At 58.0% G+C, this 22,317-nt stretch overlaps 1 protein-coding gene across 1 annotated transcript in view; it reads right to left on the bottom strand.

The window, feature by feature from the left end:
* Nucleotides 1-22,317, bottom strand: part of LOC115642400 (translation initiation factor IF-2-like) — a 28,385-nt gene extending 6,068 nt beyond the window's left edge. The window contains exons 1-3 of the mRNA XM_030545835.1: nt 22,275-22,317; nt 18,679-19,067; nt 5,282-5,407 (exon numbers count right to left, since the gene is read on the bottom strand). Coding sequence (XP_030401695.1) covers nt 5,282-5,407; nt 18,679-19,067; nt 22,275-22,317 — 558 coding nt within the window. The remainder of the gene's footprint in view (nt 1-5,281; nt 5,408-18,678; nt 19,068-22,274) is intronic.

Genomic DNA, 22,317 nt, shown 5'->3' with positions numbered 1-22,317 from the left:
CCAGAGCCCTCATCCCCCCGCACCCTGGTCCTCTGCCCCAGCCCTGAGCCCCCTCCTGCATCATGAACCCCTCATCCCCCAGCCCTAGCCAGAGCCCTCATCCCCCCGTACCCTGATCCTCTGCCCCAGCCCTGAGCCCCCCGCAGCATGAACCCCTCATCCCCCAGCCCTAGCCAGAGCCCTCATCCCCCCGCACCCTGATCCTCAGCCCCAATCCTCATCCCCCCGCACCCTGATCCTCTGCCCCAGCGCTGAGCCCCCTCCTGCATCATGAACCCCTCATCCCCCAGCCCCAACCCTCACCCCCCCACACCCTGATCCTCTGCCCCCAGCCCTGAGCCCCCCGCAGCATGAATCCCTCATCCCCCAGCACCCTAATCCTCTGCCCCAGCCCTGAGCCCCCCCGCAGCATGAACCCCTCCTCAGCCCCACAGCCCTCACCCCACACCCCACCCCTCTGCCCTAGCCCTGAGCCCCCTCTTGCATCATGAATCCCTCATCCTCAGCCCCACAGCCCTCACCCCTGCACTCCCTATCCCCAAACTCCTTCCCAGAGCGTGCACTCCCTCCGAGAGCATGCACCACCTACCCCTTCCTACACCCCCAGCCCCAGCCCAGAGCCTGCACCCCTCCTGCACCCTAATCCCCAGCCCAGGACCTGCACCCCAGACCTCCCCCTGAAACCCTGCTCAGAGCCTTAGGCTGGTGGGGGCAGAGTTTGGGGGGCGAGTTCTCAGCACCACCAAAATTTCTACAAACTTGCCACCCATGCTGGGGGGTCAGGATTCCTGGGTTCTATCCCAGCTTTGGGAGGAGCGTGGGGGTCTAGTAGGATAGAGCTGGGGGGGCTGGAAGCCAGGACTCCTGGGTTCTATCCTGGCTCTGGGGAGCAGAGGGCTCGAGTGGGTTAGAGGGGGACTAGGAGCCAGAACTCCTGGGTTCTCCCCTGGCTCTGGGAAGGGAGTGGGGACTAGTGGGTTGGGGAGGGGCTGGGAGCCAGGACTCCTGGGTTCCCCTCCTGGCCCTCACAGGGGAACCCAGGCTGGGTATGACCCCTCTGCTGAAGCACTGATGCTGGTTATCATCACTCCACCCTTGGAACACTCAGCACCGAGTTCCCCCTCCAGCCCTATCTGAACTCGGTTTTTTAATTAGAAAATGTAATTAAACGGCGGAGAGACCCGGGGGAGGGAATTAGTGGAAATAACTCATTCAACTGGGCGCGCATGGACGGGCAGCGCTGCCCTCTAGTGGGCAGAAAGGGAATCACATCTCCCGGGTTTCCCCAGCCGCCCCCATCTCTGCAGCAGGGAACAGCTGTGTGTCCTAGTCCTTCCACTGCAAGCAGGGATTCCCCAGCAGCTCAGGCAGGGGGCGGGGCTCTGTGCCCCACCTCCCAGGAGATCCCAGCCGGGACACTGATGATTTCACCAGATCACAAGGCCCCAAACCGTCTGAGCTCCGTGACAGGCCCAAATGGCCCAAATCTGCAGCCAGAGCAACACAAACACTCCAAGGACAGAAACTGGGGAATCCCGCAGGCAAAGGAAGGGCTCCCCAGTTCCCACAGAAGTGGGAGGGAACAGAGCCAAAACCTGTCTCTTATCATTGCTACTATTACAATAGCTCTTTGACACTCCAGCCGAGATCAGGGCTCTGTCACGCCGGACGTTGCCCAGACCCCGGCCGAGATCAGGGCCCCGTCGTGCCGGGCGCTGCCCAGATGCCGGCCGAGATCAAGGCCTCGTTGTGCCAGGTGCTGCCCAGACCCCCAACGAGATCAATGCCCCGTCGTGCCAGGCGCTGCCCAGACCCCCACTGAGATGAGGGCCCCGTCGTGCCGGGCGCTGCCCAGACCCCGGCCAAGATCAGGGCCCCATCGTGCTGGGCGCTGCCCAGACCCCGGCCAAGATCAGGGCCCCGTCGTGCTGGGCGCTGCCCAGACCCCGGCCAAGATCAGGGCCCCGTCGTGCCAGGTGCTGCCCAGACCCCAACTGAGATCAAGGCCCCATCATGCCAGGCATCGTCCAGATCCCCGCTGAGATCAAGGCCTCATTGTGCCAAGTGCTGCCCAGACCCCAGCCAAGATCAGGGTCCCGTCGTGCCGGGCGCTGCCCAGACCTCAACCGAGAACAGGGCCCCATCGTGCCAGGCACTGCCCAGATCACAATCAAGATCAGGGCCCCGTCATGCCGGGTGCTGCTCAGACCCGAGCCGAGATCAGGGCCCTCTTATGCCGGACGCTGTGCAGACCACGAACTTTGTTGTGCCGGGAGCTGCCCATGTCTCTGCCTCACAGATCATCCTAAAGGCAGCTCCTGCTCTGTGTAGAGACCCCCCCAGAGCAGTGGGAAGCTCCAGGCCTTGGGCGCAGACACCTTAGGCGCCTGTGTGCTGGAATCTCCCCCTCTGGCCTCTGCCTCGCGCAGGTGTGCGGAGGTGGCTGACTGGGGGCATAGAACCCCAAGCCCACAATGTCTGTCCATTTGCCTGGAACCAGCCCAGTTTCCCTAGGGGCATTTTCTTAATAAACTAACATAACTGGTGTGAGTATAAGGGGGCTGTTTATCCCTCATTAACCCCCTGCCCGGCACTTGGTGTGCCGGCACTTGGATAATGCCAGCACGCCGGCCCCCTGTGAGACGCTTGGCAAGAACAGCCGGGACACAGGGGAAATGCGAGCCCCGCTATCAGAGCCGGCTGGGATTAACCTGACGCGCAGCACCCGGCCACGGCGTGAGACCGTGCTCAGCACCCACGGTGTCAGGCCGCCCACCCGCCTGCTGGGGCATTGACCAGAGACAGCGGCTGAGCCTGAGACGCGAACATGCTGCAGCCACCACACAGACCATCTGATGGGGGTTGGGGGGGGCCTTGTGACGCTGCAGGGCCTGGGGAGCCAGGAAGCAGGGAGCAGGGCAATTGGCAGGCAGGAGCCATTGGGCAATGCTCTGGCGATAAATCCGGGCCGTGCACTCAAGGAGGCTGCTGCCTGTAAGGCCCCCTGGCTAGAACTGCACAGACCCCTGCCATCTGAGTGAAAGGAGGAACTGGTAGCAGTAGTAGGTTGTCACCTCTATGTAGACCAGCACTATGTGAGCCCCCAGTGTGCTGCCGTTGCCAAGGGGCTAGTAGCAGTCAGGGCGCAGTAACAGGCACGCCGGATGTGAGACGCGGGAGGTGACTGTGTGATCATCCTCAGCACACCCCAAATACAAACAGGTATGCACCCCGAACACAGCCAGCTACACACCGCAATGCACCCCAAATACAGCCAGGTACGTGCCCCAATGCACCCCGAGTGCAGCCAGCTACACACCCCAATGCACCCTGAACACAGCCAGCTACGCACCCCAATGCACCCCGAATACAGCCAGCTACGTGCCCCAATGCACCCCGAACACAGCCAGCTACGCACCCAATGCACCCCAAGTGCAGCCAGCTACACACCGCAATGCACCCCAAATACAGCCAGCTACATGCCCCAATGCACCCCGAACACAGCCAGCTACGCACCCCAATGCACCCCAAATACAGCCAGCTACGTGCCCCAATGCACCCTGAACACAGCCAGCTACGCCCCCCAATGCACCCCAAACACAGCCAGCTATACACCCCAGTGCACCTTGAGTGCAGCCAGCTACGTGCCCCAATGCACCTCAATAGACACTTATGCACCCCAAATGCAGCTAGCTATGCACCCCAATGCACCCGAATGCAGCCAGCTATGCACCCCAATGCAGCCTGAACACAGCCAGCTATGCACCCCGAATGCACCCCAAATGCAGCCAGCTATGCACCGCAATGCACCCCAAACACAGCCAGCTACGCACCGCAATGCACCCCGAATGCAGCCAGCTATGCACCCCAATGCAGCCTGAACACAGCCAGCTACGCACCGCAATGCACCCCGAATGCAGCCAGCTATGCACCCCAATGCAGCCTGAACACAGCCAGCTACGCACCCCAATGCACCCCGAATGCAGCCAGCTATGCACCCCAATGCAGCCTGAACACAGCCAGCTACGCACCCCAATGCACCCCGAATGCAGCCAGCTATGCACCCCAATGCACCCCAAACACAGCCAGCTACGCACCGCAATGCACCCCGAATGCAGCCAGCTATGCACCCCAATGCAGCCTGAACACAGCCAGCTACGCATCCCAATGCACCCCGAGTGCAACCAGCTACCCTCCCGAATTCTTCATCAGCCCCCCCCCCACCCCCCGCTGCAGATATCCCCACGCTGCTAGGGATCCCCAAGAGCCTGTACTGACAGGGGTAACAGCTGCACACTCGTCTGCCCAGCTACTGGTGTTCTTCTGCTCTCGGGGCAGCAGAGGGCGCCCCCGCACCACCTTTCCCTGCGCGTGCCCTCCCTCCACCCTCTCCAAGGCCAGTAGCTGCAAAGGGAACCCGCCAATCCACACGTGTGTGCCAATGTGCAAGGCTGTGCATGGCCAAGCATGCTTCCCGGTGCTAGTGCATGGTCGTGCACGCTTCCTGGTACTCAGGCAAAGCCACGCACACTTCCTGGTGCTAGTGCAAGGCCGTGACTGCTTCCTGGTTCTCAGGCAAGGCCACACATGCTTCCCAGTGCTTGTGCAAGGCTGTGCACGGTTCTTGGTGCTCAGGCAAAGCCACGCACACTTCCCGGTGCTAGTGCAAGGCTGTGCCTGATTCCTGGTGCTAGTGCAAGGCTGTGCCCACTTCCTGGTTCTCAGGCAAAGCCACACGTCCTTCCCAGTGCTTGTGCAAGACCGTGCCTACTTCCTGGCACCAGTGCAAGCTCACAGCTAAACACCAACAACTAAAGCGCCTCCCTTCAGCGTAGGGGTGTCCAGGAGAGAGACCTGTGCATAGGGGGGCCCAGCTCAGGGACCCCAGGGCTGCCTCAGGGAGGGATAAGAGAGCCCAGGCCCAGCTGGTTTCAGCATTGCCTTGTGCCTGGGAGCCCTCGCTGCCCCAGGATGCTGGGAGACCAGCCCAGTGGAGGTGGCACAGAAAGTCCTGCCCACCAGCCTAGGGCCTTAACTACGTCCTCTCACTCCAGCCTGGGCCCCCTTGGAGCCTGCAGCTCCCCCCAGGCACCCAGCCCTGGCCCTGGCAGGTGTTGTCCACGTGCCTGTCAAGGGGACTGGCTTGCCACCTGCTCACCCATTGGGTGATGCCACGAGCTCATGGGGTCTCACCCCCCATTGTAGGGGGCAGCTCCCTGCCAGGCCGCACCCCAAGAGGGACACTGAGGATGGAGGGGACACCCCCTGGTGCCGCTCTCACCTCGTCCGCCGTCACAGCCAGGACACTCCGGCTCTTCTTCATGTCCCTTCTGCTCTCAGCCACGCGGCCCCAGGACACAGGGCAAGGGCCAGGGTTAAACGCTGCTCTCTCCTGGCTGCCTGGAACCTGAAAGACAGTGACGGGGGTGGGGGCGTTAGATCCTGGCTGCTCTCCCCCTCCCCTCCCATTCCCCAGCAACAGGGGCCCCCTGCAGACAAGTCCCTTAGGACAGGATCCTGCCCCATCCCCTCCAAATCCCCGGCCTCACCCACCCTCCACTAGACCCCATTCTCCTCCCAGAGATGGGAACAGAACCCAGGAGTCCTGGTTCCCAGTCCCAGCCCCCAGCGATGAGGGGAACGGGGCCAGACCCAGGACAGGCAGGGCTTGTGCATGTCACAGGACCAGCCCAGCTGCCCTCTGGTGCATGCCCAACTCAGACCAAACCCTCAACGTCTCTCTCCACTCCCCATGCCCGGGTGCAGCCTCCGCCAGTGGGCGATTTCATGAGCTAACGACCCAGCTCAAGATAGGCCGGGCGGTAAAATTCATCCCAGAAACACCCTTGTGCGAAATGGGGCAGCAGGTTCACTTAGTTCACCCCGACCCTGCCACAGAGGACCCAGGGGAAGGGCCGGCAGGACGGATGCTGTGTAACGTGGACCTACCATACATGTGAATGCCTGCACAGCCCCGCACACATGCACAACCGGAATTCTCTGCACCGTGCACACACATTTGCAGCGCCTGGCGCAACGGGGCCCTGATCTTGGTCAGGGTCTGGGCAGCATCCAGCGCGACTGGGCCCTGATCTCGGCCACGGTCTGGGCAGCGCCCAGCGCGACTGGGCCCTGATCTTGGTCGGGGTCTGGGCAGCGCCCAGCGCAACGGGGCCTGATCTCGGTTGGGGTCTGGGCAGCGCCCAGCGCAACAGGGCCCTGATCTCAGACGTGCTTTGTGCAACTCTACCATAATATAAATAATTAAAAACACCACGTGGCTCCCAAGAAGGGCTGAGATGGGACTGTGGGGAATTCTTGTCTCAGCCCCAGTTGAGGATCAGCTGGTTCTGGAGGTGGAGGAAGGCAAGGGAAGGATCCGTGCATGGGTGAGATGTCAGTCTCAGCAGCGCCTGTGCCAAGCAGGTCCCACCTGGCACTTGTTCATTCTTTACGGTTCTCACCTGCCTGGGGGACGACGCTGCCAGGAAGCATCTGTCTCTCAATAGCCCTCCAGCCAGGGGAAAGCAGGCGAAAGCAGCAGCAGGTGAGGCCAGTCAGCAGCCTCTGAGCTGCCCTTCCAAGACGGGTGCAACTCTGCTGCAAGCCGGGGGCCCCCAAGCTCTACCCTGGAGCCCCAGGAGCCTTTGCAACAGAGACCCACCCTCAGCTGGCAGCTCACAGACCTGTGTAGGCAGGGGAATCCCACTTGCCCTCCCCCCCATCACAGAGTGTGGGGGAGTCCAGCCCTGCACCCCTCTTCCTGGGACCCCCAGTGACTCTTAGCCAGCCAGTAAAACAGAAGGTTTATTGGACAACAGGAACACAGGTTACAGCAGGGCTTGCAGGCACAGTAAGTACCCCTCCATCGAGTCCTTCTGGGCTTTCAGGGTGCTTGGATCCCAGCTTGGGATCCCCTGAATTCCCCTCATCCAGCCCAAAACCGAAACTGAAACTAACCCCCTCCAGCCAGCCCCTTCCTTTGTCCAGCTTCCTGGGCAAAGGTGTTGACCTCCCACCTCCCTTGCCTAGCTCAGGTTACAGGCTCAGGTATTGTCCATACCCTAAAGTCCTCCCCTGCTCTCCCATCCCAAATGCAGACAGCCCCTACTCCATCACACCCCCCCAGAAACAAGGGGCACCAGGGCAGGGGTGTTCTCCTGGGAATGGCAGGGCAGGGCCCAGGGAGCGATGCAGGATGGACGCTGGGAGAGCTTTGGCAAGGCCGCCCCCTCCTGCAGCTCCTGCGCTTGTTTCTAAACCCCAGCAGCCCGGGACAGGCCTGCAAAGGGGCCTGTGGGCCTGGTGCTAACAGGGCAAGCCCAGTAGGGAGCCGTGTGGACCCCGTGCTGAGCCAAGGGGGGAACCGCATCAGACAGACTTTGGAGAGTCCTGCAGCTCGCCAGCCGGGGCCAGGGACTCCCCCAGAGATGGACGTGCTGGAGAGAGAAGGCCGGGGTGGGGCGGGGATGCGGGGAAAAGGGGGCTCTGGGGCAGGCTAGGCTGCTGTCAACCAGAGAGCGAGGAGTCCAAAGGAGGATGGGCTCAGGCTGGCCCCAACCCCAGCAAAGTGTCCGGACAATTGGCAGATTTGGCCTCCGTCAGACCAACCCCACGCTGGGATTCCTCCCTCTCCCCTGGCCCCGGGAATCCCGGGACCATTACATCAGTACCTAGCGGCTGTAGATCAGAGTCCTGAGCACTGCAGAGACCCTGCCCGGCCCCAAAGAGTCCAGAGAGATCAGGGATGGGACGAGAAACAGAGGAAGGGACTGGCCTAGGTTATGCAGCAGGTGAGTGACAGAGCCAGGAATAGAACCCAGGAGTCCTGAGTCCCACCCACCAGCCCATTCTGGCACCCCTTGCTCTCTGCTGGCTACAAGACACACAGAGAAGATTCTTCCCACCCTGGGGTCGTTCTGTGGTGCCAGGGGGGTGCAGGGGTAGGCAGGATCCCAGAGCGGCAATGTCCTCAGGGAAGCGGGCGGCACGGAACTCCTGCTCTCCCTTATTTCAACACCACCGCTCTCAGCTCACATTATAGAGCTACAAAAACAGCCCCTGGCCCAGGGCCCAGAGTCAGCACCGAGCCGGGGAGGAGCGGGCCAAGGAGCCTTCGCAGAATCAATCCCCTGCATGAAGCAGCAGACTGGGGAGTTATTTCCTGAATAATTGTTTAGCTCCATTGCATACACGGGGGGTTGGGGGGGAACAGCAGCGGAAGCACTGTGGTGACGCTGCTCAGCGGGGCAGGTCCGTCGTTCAAAGGATGGTCTGAGTTCGCAAAGAGCGCTCGGGGGGCCCAGCCAGGGTCTGAATGCAGAAGCCGCTGGCCCAAGCACAGACCCTTGGCACTAAGGAGTATCTCAGCTGGCAGCAGCAGGAGGTTGTTACCCTGCAGTGGCTCAGGAATGTGTGCGCGCGCACACACACACACACACACGCACACTGCCAGCACTAGAACACTGTTATACACACCTCCAGTGGGTAGCCCAGCGGCACTCTGCAGACCCTGGAGGGCAGAAAGCATCCTCGGAGCACGGCCGTGCCAGGCCAGACAGCCCATCCGAGTGATGGCAGCTAGCAGCCTTCATCTACCTTCTCAGCAGGCTATTCCCCTACATAACTGCACCACTTGCACCCCCCAGGGCCACAGCCCCCTGCTGGATCCAAGCCAGTGCCCCATTCCCTGCCCCGCCCTTGCGTCAGATCGGAGCCTGGCCCCCTGGGGGGGGAAGACCCCGTGTCCCAATCCCCACCTCCCTGAGTGTGGCCCCTTGCTCCTGGGAGTCTCTGCTGTTTCCCTGCCCGGGACCCATGTAGAACCAATGTAAATAAAATTGTTTTTAGTTAGTCACTGTACCATTGTAACTTCTGTTCACCATTTTATTACACTTGCCATTTTGCCTACATTGTAACATTGTAACTTCTCATTTTGCCTACATTGTAATATTGTAACTTCTGTGCAATATTGTAACTCAAAACCCATTTTAAAATGCTGACTCCATTTTGTAGAAGGTTTGTGCTGCAGCCCCCATTTTTGTAAGCCATACTGTAATTTTATTAGTCTAGTTGAAATGTGTGAATGAGGTATGCATGGGTGATAGAATCAACCTCCAGCACCAGCCCGTCCTGATGAGATAAAGTTCAAATACCAACGGCTGAAGAACTAAACAACAGCCCTAACTCAAGCAAAAAGCATCCACCCTAAAAAGAAACAACAAAAGAAAAATCAAAGCCAGGTCCCAGGCTGACAGTCACGCCTGCAATTGACGGGTGATCAAGCAAACCCAGAGGCGGCGTGACACAGCAAGACCTAGGAACTTTAAATCCAAACTAAACTCCTATAAAAAGGGAAGGGTGAAATGAGAGATTTTGGGTAACGTTCTGCTACCAATGTCAAGGAGCATCGGTGCGCGCCCGACAGAGACCCGGCTCCTCCTCGTGCTCAGCTTTCCTGGCCAGTTAGCTGCCACGAGCTCCGATCCCAAGCTGCGAACTCAAACTGCAATCAGGACTGGTAACTACCCAGCAGCTGCAAAACATTTTGGTGTGTGTGTGTGTGTGTAAGTGTATGTGTATAAGCATTAGGGTATTTCCTAATAGTTACAAATTAATAATAAATGTGGCATCTTTATCTTAACCCCTAAAACGATCCTGTGTAAGTTTGTGGGACAACACCCATTCATGCCACGCTGAGTTTGGAAGACGTCACCCCCCACTCGATGGGAAGCGGGTGGAGACCCTTTGAATTCACTGCGCCTGGAGGCCCCTGCAGGACTGTCGGATGGGATCAGCCCCCATCGCTCCTGACCTGGGCCGGCTGCACTCAGGGAGGCTCGCTAGCAGGTCCACCTCCACCTCCGCTCGCTCTGACTCTACCCGCCCCCAGCCATCTCCCCATAAATCCGCTGACACCTAAATATTTACGCTGCCCCAGGAAGGCCAGACGTCACGTCCACGGCAGGGCGCCAGGCTGGGGGGAGGGACAGACCTCAGGGCCTCTGAGACCCAGGGTGCAGGGCCCCTTCCTCTGCAGGAGACATGGCCATTTCTCTCACCGGGCGTAGGCACGGCCCCCACCAGCCCCAGGGAGGGTCTCATTGACTGGCAACAAGATCAGCTGGCCCCTTGCTGCCAGTCCTAAATGCCAGCATTGCACAGGGGCAGCTGAGACGCCCAGAGCTGGGTGGCCAAGAGTCCACCTGCCCCTCCCCTCCTCGAACATGGGTCCACCCTGCTGTCCCCCACTACCCCTGCCCCTCCCCCGCACCAAGACAGGTCCATCCCCACCCATGCCCCACTCTTGCAGCACGGGTCCACTCCCTGCCCAGCCCCGATTCTGCAACATGGATCCATCCCAACTCATCTCCACCTCCCAGCGCATGGGTCCATCCCTGCCCCCACCCCAGGAGGTAACGGAGCAGCCAACACGAATGAGTGATTCCTTCTCTCCGGCCAGGCCGTACGCTGGGACTGGCCCGCTGAGGCCTATGGGGATCTCAAATCGCACGTCAGGGGCCAGCGCTCCCCTCACGAGCCCCTAGAGGGCCCTCCGTTCACGCTGGCCCCCAGAACACGAGCACCGGAGGAGTGTCGAACTGGGATGGGACTGGAGCTGCGGGCAGACACGGGAGCTCCCCATTTCCTACCACGGGGCCAGATCCGCAGCCGGTGCAATGACAGGAGTTGACCTCCCCCCCAACTATTGCAGAGAAGGGCAGGCTGGTGGCTCGGGTGCCAGCTGGGATGGGAGCAACGTGAGTTCAATTCCCGGCACTGCCTCGGCATCCCTCTGCACCCTTGGCTACGTCCCCGTCCTTGCCAGCTCAAGGAGCCAGAGCTGTGCTAGCTCTGACCCAGCCCACACGCTGCCAGTAGGGAGTGGAGCTGCAGCAGGAGGAGCATGATCCCATGGGAGACAGTCCGGGCAGGTGGCTCCTCCTGCAGCTACCCTGCTGCTGTTAGTGTGCTGGCTGGATCAGACCGCACGTGACTGCATGGCCTCAAGCTGGGAATTACAGCGCAGATGCCCCCTTATGCTCTCTGGCCCAGGCCCTCAAAGGTATTTAGGCTCCAATGGAAGTGAGGAGCCTAAGCACTTTAGAGGATCTGTGCCTCAGTTTCCTCATCTCTACAATGGGGGTAATAGCAGTGCCTGGCCTCCCAGGGACACTGCGAGGTTCAGTGTGTCAGAGCAGTACTCAGATCCTACGGTGACAGGAGCCAGCTAAGTACTAAGATAGAGATACTCAGGAAAATGAATCTGAATAAATGTGAATTTACAGTGGATTAGTTAAACCACGTTAAATCTCTGCATGGACATGCTCATTCAGAATTAACGTGGCCTTAATTTGCTTTAGCTTCCAAAGTGAATTACGCTAAATCAAAATCAGACCACTTTAATTCTCAATGAGAGCGTTCATGCAGGGGTTTAACGCAGTTCAACTAATTCACTTTAAAAATTCATTTGGATTAATTTGCCTGAGTGTCCCTGTGTAGACAAACCCTAAAACAGAGAGGAGAGACAATAGGGGGATACAGAATAATCAAAGGTCAACAGTTTCAATCTGTCCTCGTCTACTTTCCCTGTCCCCAACATCAAGAATTCCTACCCAACGCTGCGGAGGAGGGAGCAGATTGGGGGGCGGGGGGAGGGAGTCCTGCCCTGATGGACTAGAGGGTTTCTATGCTGTAGATGGCTGAGCTGGAAAGGAATCTACACGCTCTCCTGGGCGCTGGCGCTAGCTAGGCATGGCTGGCGTTATTAGGGAAACACGTCTGACCATCTTCCATAGCGCTGGCTTATCCCGCCTTAGTGCGAACACAGGGGTGGGGTGGGGGAATAATAATTGCCATATAAAGACTGTTGCAGCTTCTCCGTCGGGCTGTTTGCGCAGAGCTGGCTGGCTGCAGGAATGCTGTTTCGGGACGGGGGGGGGATTTTCTTGGCTCCAGTGCCCCACGTGCCAACAGGAAACGTGGCCTGATTGCTCCTGCGTGGGTGGCAGTGGGATCGAAAGACGGGCTCCTCCTGAGCGTGGCTGGGGGGCTTGGCTGCTCTCTCTGCACAGCCCAGCCAGGGGGAGACGGGTGCTAGGAAATGCACTCCTGCCTCCGCTGCAGAGACGGGCTCCGAAATTCAGCCTGTTGCAGAGGAAGCCACACAAGACCCAGGTTTCTTGCCTAAAGGAATGAAGCGAGACTTAAGGGGTATCTAGGCCCTATGGGGCGAATTTAACCCTCATGGGCACAGAACCAATTGCACTAAAGCAACTGAACTGTTCCAAGCGTGCGTCCAATGGGGGGAGACTCTAGATCTGCCCGCTCCAGCAATCTATAAACACAGACACTGGAAAACCCGCCTTGCTGGCAGGGCCCTACGAAGCACCAGCTCATTAGCACCAAGAGAAAGGAGGACTGGGGACGGGATGAAGGTCTGTAAGTACCCACTGGGAAGCAGGGGGAGATTTCCGATAACAGAGAGCTCTTCCATCCGGTAGATGAGAGGCAGAATGAGACCCAGTGGCCGGATGCTGAAGCGAGACAAATTTGGACGGGAAACAAGAGGTGCATTTGTAATGGTATGAACCCAGGAACAGCCAGGCTGGATCGGACCAGAGGTGCAGCTAAGGTCTGATCTACGCTGCAACATTAGGTTGCTGTACATCGACATGCGTCACCTATTAGCTCCAGTCAGCACAAGTGACACAGGAAAACTGCCTCCCTGAAAGGTGTGGAGCCAGGGCTGACCTACTGTGGTTGACGCAGTGCAAGTGTAGACACAGCATGACCTGTGTCAACCCTAAGAGTCCCCCAGCAGCTGTCCCACAATGCCCCATTCCCTGCCACAGCGACTGCCCTGCTCAGTTTTAAACTCCTCTGCCCAGGGGTCAGAGTCAAAACTGGAAGGACCCCCCTACACCCTTTCAAGCCACGTGTGTGTTTTTGAAATGCCTTTTCCTGGTGACCCACCTTGGTGAGCACACCTGGCAGCTCTCCCTTGCTGCGTGCCGCTGTCCACACCAGCTCCAAGCAGTAGACACACTCCTGGCAGGAGCAGACAGGACGTGTTGGACCCCTGGGCCTGTGGGGAGCAGAGGTTGGAGAAGCCCAGTTATGGGCCCGCTGTAGAAACGTTGGCACCTACAAGCAGACTATCTGGGGGACGTGGGCAGAGGGGCAGGACAGTGAGCAGCAGCTATGCTGCGTGAAGGTGAAGGAACTTAGGCCAGGGAGGGCACGATAGATCTGGGGCAGCCTCGTGGACCTGCCGCTTGCCAGACCTGGTGGTGGAGCCCTCGCCAGCGCCCCGCAGAGCACCCTGGGCCCCTCCAAGCACCCTAGACAGAGATCCTGTCGTGAACAGTGAGGAGGAAGAAAAGGAGGGGGCCTGGCAAGAGGCAATGGTGGGGTCCAGCCATGGCGTGAGCCCTCAGGACTTGTTTTAGACTACACCAATCTGACCAGTACCGCCAGGTGAGTGCATGTGAGCCCAGGGTCAGAGAAGGGACCTTGATAAGGGTGTCCATGCATTTTTCCTCAGAATTATGGCCAATAAACATGGCCCAGCTCCTCTTTAACAAGACAAACGTGTCAGTGGTTGACTCCTAGGAGAAGAGGTAGAGGTACAACAGTTGTCACCTGCTTTTCATTGCCCTGGAGGGCTGGGCGAGGTGGCCACTCGGAGCACTTTGTTTAGGTGCTTAGGGAGGTCCCCTTTCACTTCCTGAGAGATCTGGGGCACTTTCAGGGAGATACTCTGCAACCCAGCGGTTTCCAGGGACGACTGCTTTATTGCTTCCTCTGCAGTAGGACACTTCCTCACAGCACTCTGGGACGATTCTCGCTGGCCCCATTGCAGCAACCAGGCTAGTGGCAGGCAGGCAGGCCTTGGCCGCTCCGGGACACCAGCAGCATCTGAGCCTTCTGTGCCTTTGTCAGCCTCAGAAGTGAGAAGTCAGCTAAACCCACCAGCGCTGTTGTCAGCAGTGCCAATATTCAGTGCCAGAAATAGGGAAACATAATAGCATCACCCACAGAAAATCCTCCCCACCCCTTGACCCTTGCAGGCCAGACTCACGTGGCTACTGCTGGCGAGCGGAGCTGGGTCAAGAAAAGCGTCTTATTAAAAGTGTTTATGGGACTAAAGGGAGGGAGTTTTGAAACTTCTTGTTCCCTTTCTGTTGTGACTGTCAATCCAACGGCACATTGGTCCGTTTTTACCAGCAGCTTTTGCCATTGCGGCCTTGAGGGGGGCCCCCTCCGTGCTCACGGAACACCTGACCCCGAAGAGCAGGAGAAAGAAGAGGACGAGGGAGAACATGCTCAGCGAGATCCTGCAAGCCCGTGCTGCCTTGGACCGTGAACAAAGGGCCCGGAAAGCCAATATGACCAGCAGCCTGGAGAAGGCGGGTGGATAGAAGAAACGCCCAGGACTGCCAGCAAGACAAGGAGAGGGAGATGGACCAGGACATACTGGGTCTTCTCAAGCAGCAAACTCAAATGCTGCAGACCCTGGTTGACCTACAGGTCCAAAACTCTGACTCCCCGTCCTTTGCACTCCTAGAAGAACGTGATCACTGCTCCCTACACCTGGCATCATTTCACATGGCATTAGCCCTGCCATGAGTGCAGGGGACTGGATGACCTCTTGAGGTCCCTTCCAGTTCTAAGATTCTATCACAGGCCATATCCCTACCCCCACCCCTCCACCCTTGGGACCAGCAAGGAAAGCTATAGCCTCACATATACAAGCCATGGTTCTCACAGGACAGTGTACGTGTAGCCACAACGGACGACATCTGTGCACTCGAATGGACGTAAACGTTTACTCCCTTTCTTATTTTAAAGTTTCATGACATTAATTTATGTTAGAATGTATATAAGCATTGCCTGGGTGGTTTTGTGTCCATTGATTTTCTGCACTGTTTTTTCCCCCGCTCAATTAAGTTCTATTTTTGGAGAATCAAATTGTCCGTCTTAGTTCACAACAAATATTGTAGAATGCAGAGCCGTAATCAAAGCAAACAGGGCTTGTAAATGTACGGCAAGCACCACAGAATCCATGGCTTCAGGAAAACACTCAGCCACCTCTACAAACATGCAGCCAGCACTGCACAATTCTTAGCAGCTCCCCGCGTTCCGGGTCCAGGGAAGAGTCCGGCTCAGAACGCAGATGTGGCTGGCAGTGAACATTCTCTTTCCAAGGCTCCCTCTATAGCACAGCTTCCCGCTGGGCTCTCGTACCACCCCTTCGATCTGGCTGTTCAAACTCAGCTGACAGCTGCTCCACCTTCGCCCTAGTGCCAGCATTTCCCCCTTTGCCTCGCAGACACTTCGCAGGACACACCAGGCAGCTGTAATCGTGGGGGTATATTTCTCACTAAGATCCAATCCAGTGAGTAAACACTGCCAGCATCCCTTCAGGCTAGCGAAAGCACAGTCAGCTGTCATTCTGCTCTGCTGAGCCAGAAGTTGGATCATTCCTTGGTGCTGTTGAGGGGGCCAGTGTAAGGCTTCATGAGCCAGGGGAGCAAGGGGGAGGATGGGGCCCCCAGGAGCATTATTGGCATTTCAGTGGTAATACCGGCTGAGAAAGTAGGTCTCCGCTTGCAGCTCTCTGAACAGTCCTGTGTTCTTAAAGATGTGAGTGTCCTGTACATGCCCTGACCAGCCCACACAGACACTGGGGAAGCATGCCCGGTAATCCACCAACACTCGCATAACCACAGGAAAGTGGCCCTGTCTGTATGCAGATGCCAAAATAGGGATATGTGGGCCATCGACTGCCCTACCGCAGTTCAGAAACCCTGTTGCTGCAAATCCATCCACTCTGTCCTGCACATTGCCGAGAGTCACGGTCCTGCAGAGCAGGAGATGATAAATGGCCCCACACTCTTGCATCACAACAGAGGATTTTCCCGCTCCAGAATGATTTCCCACTGACCGGGAACCATCTGGCATTGCAAGCTTTCACAGCGCAACCACCACTCGCTTCTCCGCTGCCAGTGCAGCTCTTATTCCGGTGTCCCTGCACTGGAGGCCTGGAGCAAGCTTGGCACCCTGCTCCAGGAATGTGGCCTTTCACGTCCAAAAGTTCTGTAGCTACGGCTCGTCCTCCTTGCACCACAACGCGACCCCACCAGCCCGTGCTCCTTGCTAGGGCTCAGAAGTGGGACTCCACCACTTGCAGCTGCTTTGTGAATGCCACCAGCACCTTTGAATTGTTTTTTTGCTATGTCCATCAGCAAACTGTCCTCAGAGAAATAGTCATGTCCCCTGGTATTCCCTGCGGGGCTACAAATACTGGAGAATTGTGCATCCTGTATTTGCAATGTTCATAAGAACAGCATAGAGCTCACACATGCTTCTGTCAGAGGTGGTGAGTCAGAAAAGTCCCACAGAGGTTTGTGGGATTTTTAATAAAAGGCACAAAAATGATGGTTTATAGGCGGCTTTATGAGATGGAGAAAGTTGCATGCTGGGAACTTGACCCCTAGCTCCCAAAGATCACTGGGCAACTCAAGTTATTCACTCCTCCATGCTGCGAGGAATTTAATTTGCACTGAACGGAGAGGCTTCACTTTGTGCTAGCCTGAGGGATTCCTAACCCATCAGCTGAAACCACCAGGGGGACCAGATTCTGGTCTCATAATGCTGGTGTCTATCTGGATCCTTCAGTATAATTTCTCTGGATTTGTGCCAGTGTAAATGAGACCAGAGCTTCTGCTCCTCCTTAATCTCCTGGTCCCTTTTTTGCTTTGGCCTGGCGATGTGGTGCACGTTTGCTATGCTTGCACACTGGGAGGCAGGATGCCCTGCCTTGCAGGGGAGACTCCACCAAGCTGCCGGAGGAGGAAAAATAGGGGCTTTTCCAGCACAGCACCAATGCCACCGTGGCTGCTGGGCAGGTGGGGAGCAGTGCAGGCCCCAGATCTAGGGGGAAGGCCTGAGACTGGAATGAGGATTGACAGCCACGGGGTGATTGGAGTTCATCAATCCAGCCAGCCCGTCTCTGTGGCAGCTTATGGAGAGGGTGGAATCCACCGTGAATCCAAAGGAAAAATAAACAACCACAACTCCCAGCACACACAGGGATATGGCTCTTCCCTTCCCCCACTGAGAAATGGAGTGGGACCACAGCCACGGTGAACACAACCGAGGGAGAGGTGTGTGATGGGCACACCCAGCCTTAAAGCCCGGGGCAGGTGGAGAGAGAGGCGAAGGGCCATGCTGCAGATACTAAAGAGAGCGACCGGGGCAGAGCCCTTGTGCTCAGAAAAGCATCAGTGCACAGGGCAAAAGACTGTGCCTGTGCATTGCAACCCCTCTAGCTAACTGTGCCCATGGTTTGCAGCCTAACACCCACCCACCAGCTGACTGTCCCTATGGATTTCTCTCTCTCTCACACACACACACGACTGTCCCCATGGATTACACACACACACACACACACACACACACACACACACACACACACACAGACCTGACTGTCCCTGTGAATGTCACACACACACACACACACACACACACACACACACACACACACACGTAGACCTGACTGTCCCTGTGAATTTCACACACACACACCTGACTGTCCCTGTGCATTACACACACACACACACACCCCCAGCTGACTGTCCCTATGGATTTCTCTCTCTCTCTCTCTCACACACACACAAACGCAGAGCTGACTGTCTTTATGGCTCTCTCACATTCACACAGACTGTCCCCATGGATTACACACACACACACACACACACAGACCTGACTGTCCCTGTGAATGTCACACACACACACACACACACAGACCTGACTGTCCCTGTGAATTTCACACACACACACCTGACTGTCCCTGTGCATTACACACACACACACACACCCCCAGCTGACTGTCCCTATGGATTTCTCTCTCTCTTTCTCTCACACACACACATACACACACACGACTGTCCCCATGGATTACACACACACACACAAACGCAGAGCTGACTGTCCTTATGGCTCTCTCACATTCACACAGACTGTCCCCATGGATTACACACACACACACACACACACACACAGACCTGACTGTCCCTGTGAATTTCACACACACAGACCTGACTGTCCCTGTGAATTTCACACACACACACACACACACACACACACACACACACACACACACACACACACAGACCTGACTGTCCCTGTGAATGTCACACACACACACACACACACACACACACACACACACCCCTAACTGTCCCTGTGAATGTCACACACACACACACACACACACACACACACACACACACACACACCTGACTGTCCCTGTGAATGTCACACACACACACACACACACACACACACCTGACTGTCCCTGTGAATTTCACACACACACACCTGACTGTCCCTGTGCATTACACACACACACACACACCCAGCTGACTCTCACACACGCTCCAGTAGGCTGCGGTCCCGCCGGCCGAGCGCTGCCCGCACCTCCCCTCCGGGACCCGCCTCGCCCTGCTCCCCTCCCTCCCGGCAGCGCCCCCAGACCGTGTGGCCCGCCCGGCCCGGGGGGGATCCAAAGGCAGCGCCCCAGGACGCTGCCGCAGCCGGCGGGCGGATCCCGGGGCGCAGAGCGGCTCCGGGCCGGGGGCTGCCAGGGGAGCAGGGGCCCGCGGCGCTTACCTCGCTGAAACGGCTCCCCGGCGGCGCGTCCCCACGGCCGGCAGGTCGGTCCGTGCTGCGCCCCCGGCCGCTCGCCCTTTGTTCGCGGCCGGGGGCCGAGCTGGCGACGGCAGCGGAGCGGGCAGCTGGCCGCCGGCCGGAGTGGCGGGGGCTGGGGCCGCTCCCTCCCGCCCCCCCGCGCGGCGCAGGGATGGAGACGGGCGCGCAGATTCCGGCGCAGGGGGAGCGCAGCGAGCGCGGGCGGCTGCTCCCCCTCTCCAGGCGGCGGGGAGCGGCCCCGGAGCGAGCAAGCGGCCGGGCGCGGCGCCGGGGTTCCCGGGGGCTCGGCCCCCCAGCAGGGCGCAGCAAGGGCGAGCTCCGCCACGGACCCCCCGGCCAGGCCGGCCCCTCTGCCACAGGACCCCCTCCGCCAAGGGACCCCCCCCCCGTACCAGGCCGGCCTCTCCGCCACGGACCCCCGGCCAGGCCGGCCCCTCCGCCAAGGGACCCCCTTCGGCCAGGCAAGCCCCTGCACCGGGGACCCCCCCCATGCTAGGCCAGCTCCTCTGCCAAGGTGCCCCCCCGGTGCCAGGCCCGCCCCTCCCCCAAGGGACCCCCACATCACCTGGCCCCTCCCCCAAGGGACCCACCCCCCGTGCCAGGCCAGCCCTGCCGCCAAGAGACCCCCTCGTGCCAGGCCGGCCCTTCCGCCACAGGAGCCCCTCCGCAAAGGGAACACCCCGTGTGAGGCTGGCCCTTCCGCTAAGGGACCCCCTCCGCCAAGGGACCCCGCCGTGCCAGGCCGGCCCCTCCACCATGGGGGCCCCTCTGCCAAGGGAACCCCCCCCGTGTGAGGCCAGCCCTTCCGCTAAGGGACCCCCTCCGCCAAGGGACCCCGCCGTGCCAGGCCGGCCCCTCCACCATGGGGGCCCCTCCGCCAAGGGACTCCCCCGTGCCAGGCCGGCCCCTCCACCATGGGGGCCCCTCTGCTAAGGGACTCCCCCGTGCCAGGCCAGCCCCTCTACCAAGGTGTCCTCCCAGCCAGACCAGCCCTGCCACCAAGGGAACCCCCCAGTGCCAGACCGGTCCCTCCACCAAGGGACCCCCTCTGCTAAGGGACCCCCCCCGGCCAGGCCGACCCCTCCACCAAGGGACCCCCACGTCATGCTGGCCCCTCTGCCATGGAACCCCCTGGCCAGGCCAGCAAGCCCCTCCGCCAAGGGACCCCCCCCACGCCAAGGCTGGCCCCTCCACCACGTGACCCCCTCGGCCAGACCAGCCCCTTCGCCAAGCGACACCTCCCCCAGCCAGGCCAGCCCCTTTACATGGGACCCCCATGGCCCCTCTGCCACAGGACCTCCCTGCCTTAGCTAGCCTCACCCAGGCAGACAGGTCAGACACATGGGTAAGTCTCGGTGACAGCTGCTACCTCAATGAGAAAATGAGGCGGGGGATCTTCCGTCTTCCCCAAAGGAAGGGATATTAGATGTCCAGTGTCCCCTTGGACTAAAGCCCGTTAGTCCAACCTCCCAGAACAAAACAATTCCTCTAAAACACTTAGTCGCTTCCTGCCTCAGTTTCCCCATCTGAAAACCGAGAACTATAACCCTTCCCCTGCTTTGTCTAGTCCAGCGGTAAGACCTTCCGTCTCTTGCTGTGTGGAAACCACCTGCTCCAGTGACAACCCTGCTGCCCTAGTACAAATAAAGATTAAGGGGGGATGTGATAGAGCAGTGGTTTTCAACCGGGGTCCGAGGCCCCTGGGGGCCACGAGCGGGTTTCAGGGGGTCCCCAAGGAGGGCTGGCAGACTCACTGGGGCCCATGGCAGAAAGCTGAAGTCTGGGGCCCTGAGCCCCACCACCCAAAGCTGAAGTTGAAGTCTGAGCAGCTTAGTTTCCTGGGGGTCCCAGGACAATTGCCCTGCTTGCTACCCCCTAACGCCGGTCCTGGCTTTTATATGCAGGAAATGTTGTGTGGCACAGGTGGGCTGTGGATTTTTTTATAGCATGTTGTGGGGGCCCTCAGAAAGAAAAAGGTTTGAGAACCCCTGTGATAGAGCTCTACAAAATCATGAATGGTGTGGAGAAAGTGAAGTCTTATTTATCCTTTCCCATAATACAAAATCCAGGGGGCCACCCCCTTCAATAAGCCACAGGTTCAATACAAACTAGAGGAAATACTTTTTCACACAATGCACAGTTAACCTGTGGAACTCATTGCTGTGGGATGTTGTAAATGCCAAAAGTATAAGGCCTAGGTAAGTTTCTGGGGGGAAGATCCATCAGTGGCTATCAGCCAAGCTAGTGAGGGATGTAATCCCATCATCCTTAACCTCTGACTCACAGAAACCAAGAAGACGGGTTGTTCTGTACATTCCCGTTGAAGCTCTGGTACTGACCATGGTCGCAGACAAGATACCAGGCTAGATGGACCTTTGGGCTGACCCATTATGGCAGCTCTTCTGTTCCTAAATAATGAATATTTATGACCCAGGAGTAAGTTTCCCCACAGAAAATGGGAAAGTGCCAGCAAATGCAGAAAGAGAGGGGTAGTGACACTTGACTACCACTGCCATTCGAAAAAGGGTCACAGATTTTTCTTAAACATTCTGAAAGCATTTTTCACCCCAAACTCAAAAGTTCCTGATTTTTTTTCCAAAGAAAAATAGCCCAGAAAATCTGGATCATTTTCAGTTTACAAAATTAAAATTATTTTTTCCTGTTGGTTTTTCACCTCCCCCTATACCCCGATTTCCTGCTGAAACAGGCAGCCAGGGTGTAATAACTAGGAAAAGAAAAACAAACCAAACATCTTTTCTTCCTTTCTCAAAACAGAAGTAGTTCAGGTGTGGGCAGCGCTCTCATCAAAAATGGAAAAAGTTATAAATTAAAATTGATGGTTTGGGGGAAAACAAGCCATTTTCAAAGGTTTCAAACTGCAGAATGTCAGTGGGCTGCGTTATCTGGCGCTTACCCCAAATATGGCTCCTCTCACACAGGCAGGGGCAGTGCAGGCTTCGGGCGGCCTTTGTACTTACCCTTTTAGCTCAGGAACTGGAATCCCTGGCTTCACAGCATGGAATTTATTGCAGTGTGAGGCTTGATGAGGCACATGGCAATTAGATTATGCAAATTGGCCAAGGGGAGAGAGTGGTTTCCGCCTGCCCTGCAAATCCAGTGCTGGGGGCAGTGGTGAGTTGTCTCTGGGATTTTCCTAGCAGATCCCAGAGGGAAGGAAGTTTCTGCAATTCAGCTGCTATTCCAGCCTCCAGCTCGGACTCACTGCTTGGTGGATAATTCTGCCTAAGTAGCAGCATCCCTCTCCCCCTACCAGTGGTGCCCCTGTGAGGCAGTTAGAGCAGCCCCAGGGCTGCTCTAATTCTTACTCTGCTTCCTATGCTCTCCCCTCCCACCCAGCAAAGCAGTGTATTTCAGGAATGCCCCATATCCATCCCTGCACTGGGGGCTGGAAGCAGGGCCCTTACTGCATCTCCTCGCTAGCCAAGAGGCCCCAGGTGAGCGAGGACCGTTTCTGGCCCCTTTTTAAGGGCTGAAGGGGTCTTGGCATATGTCCTCCCAGCTCCAGCCAAGCTCAGAGCAACAGCCACTGGCTTTGCCTTTCAGCTCAGGGGGCAGGATGCTGCGGCTGCCGTCCCCCAT

This window comes from Gopherus evgoodei, unplaced genomic scaffold (assembly GCF_007399415.2).
Source record: "Gopherus evgoodei ecotype Sinaloan lineage unplaced genomic scaffold, rGopEvg1_v1.p scaffold_40_arrow_ctg1, whole genome shotgun sequence".
Lineage (NCBI taxonomy): Eukaryota > Metazoa > Chordata > Testudines > Testudinidae > Gopherus > Gopherus evgoodei.
Note: the sequence above shows the minus strand (reverse complement) of the source record. Positions and strands in the feature narration are given on the sequence as shown.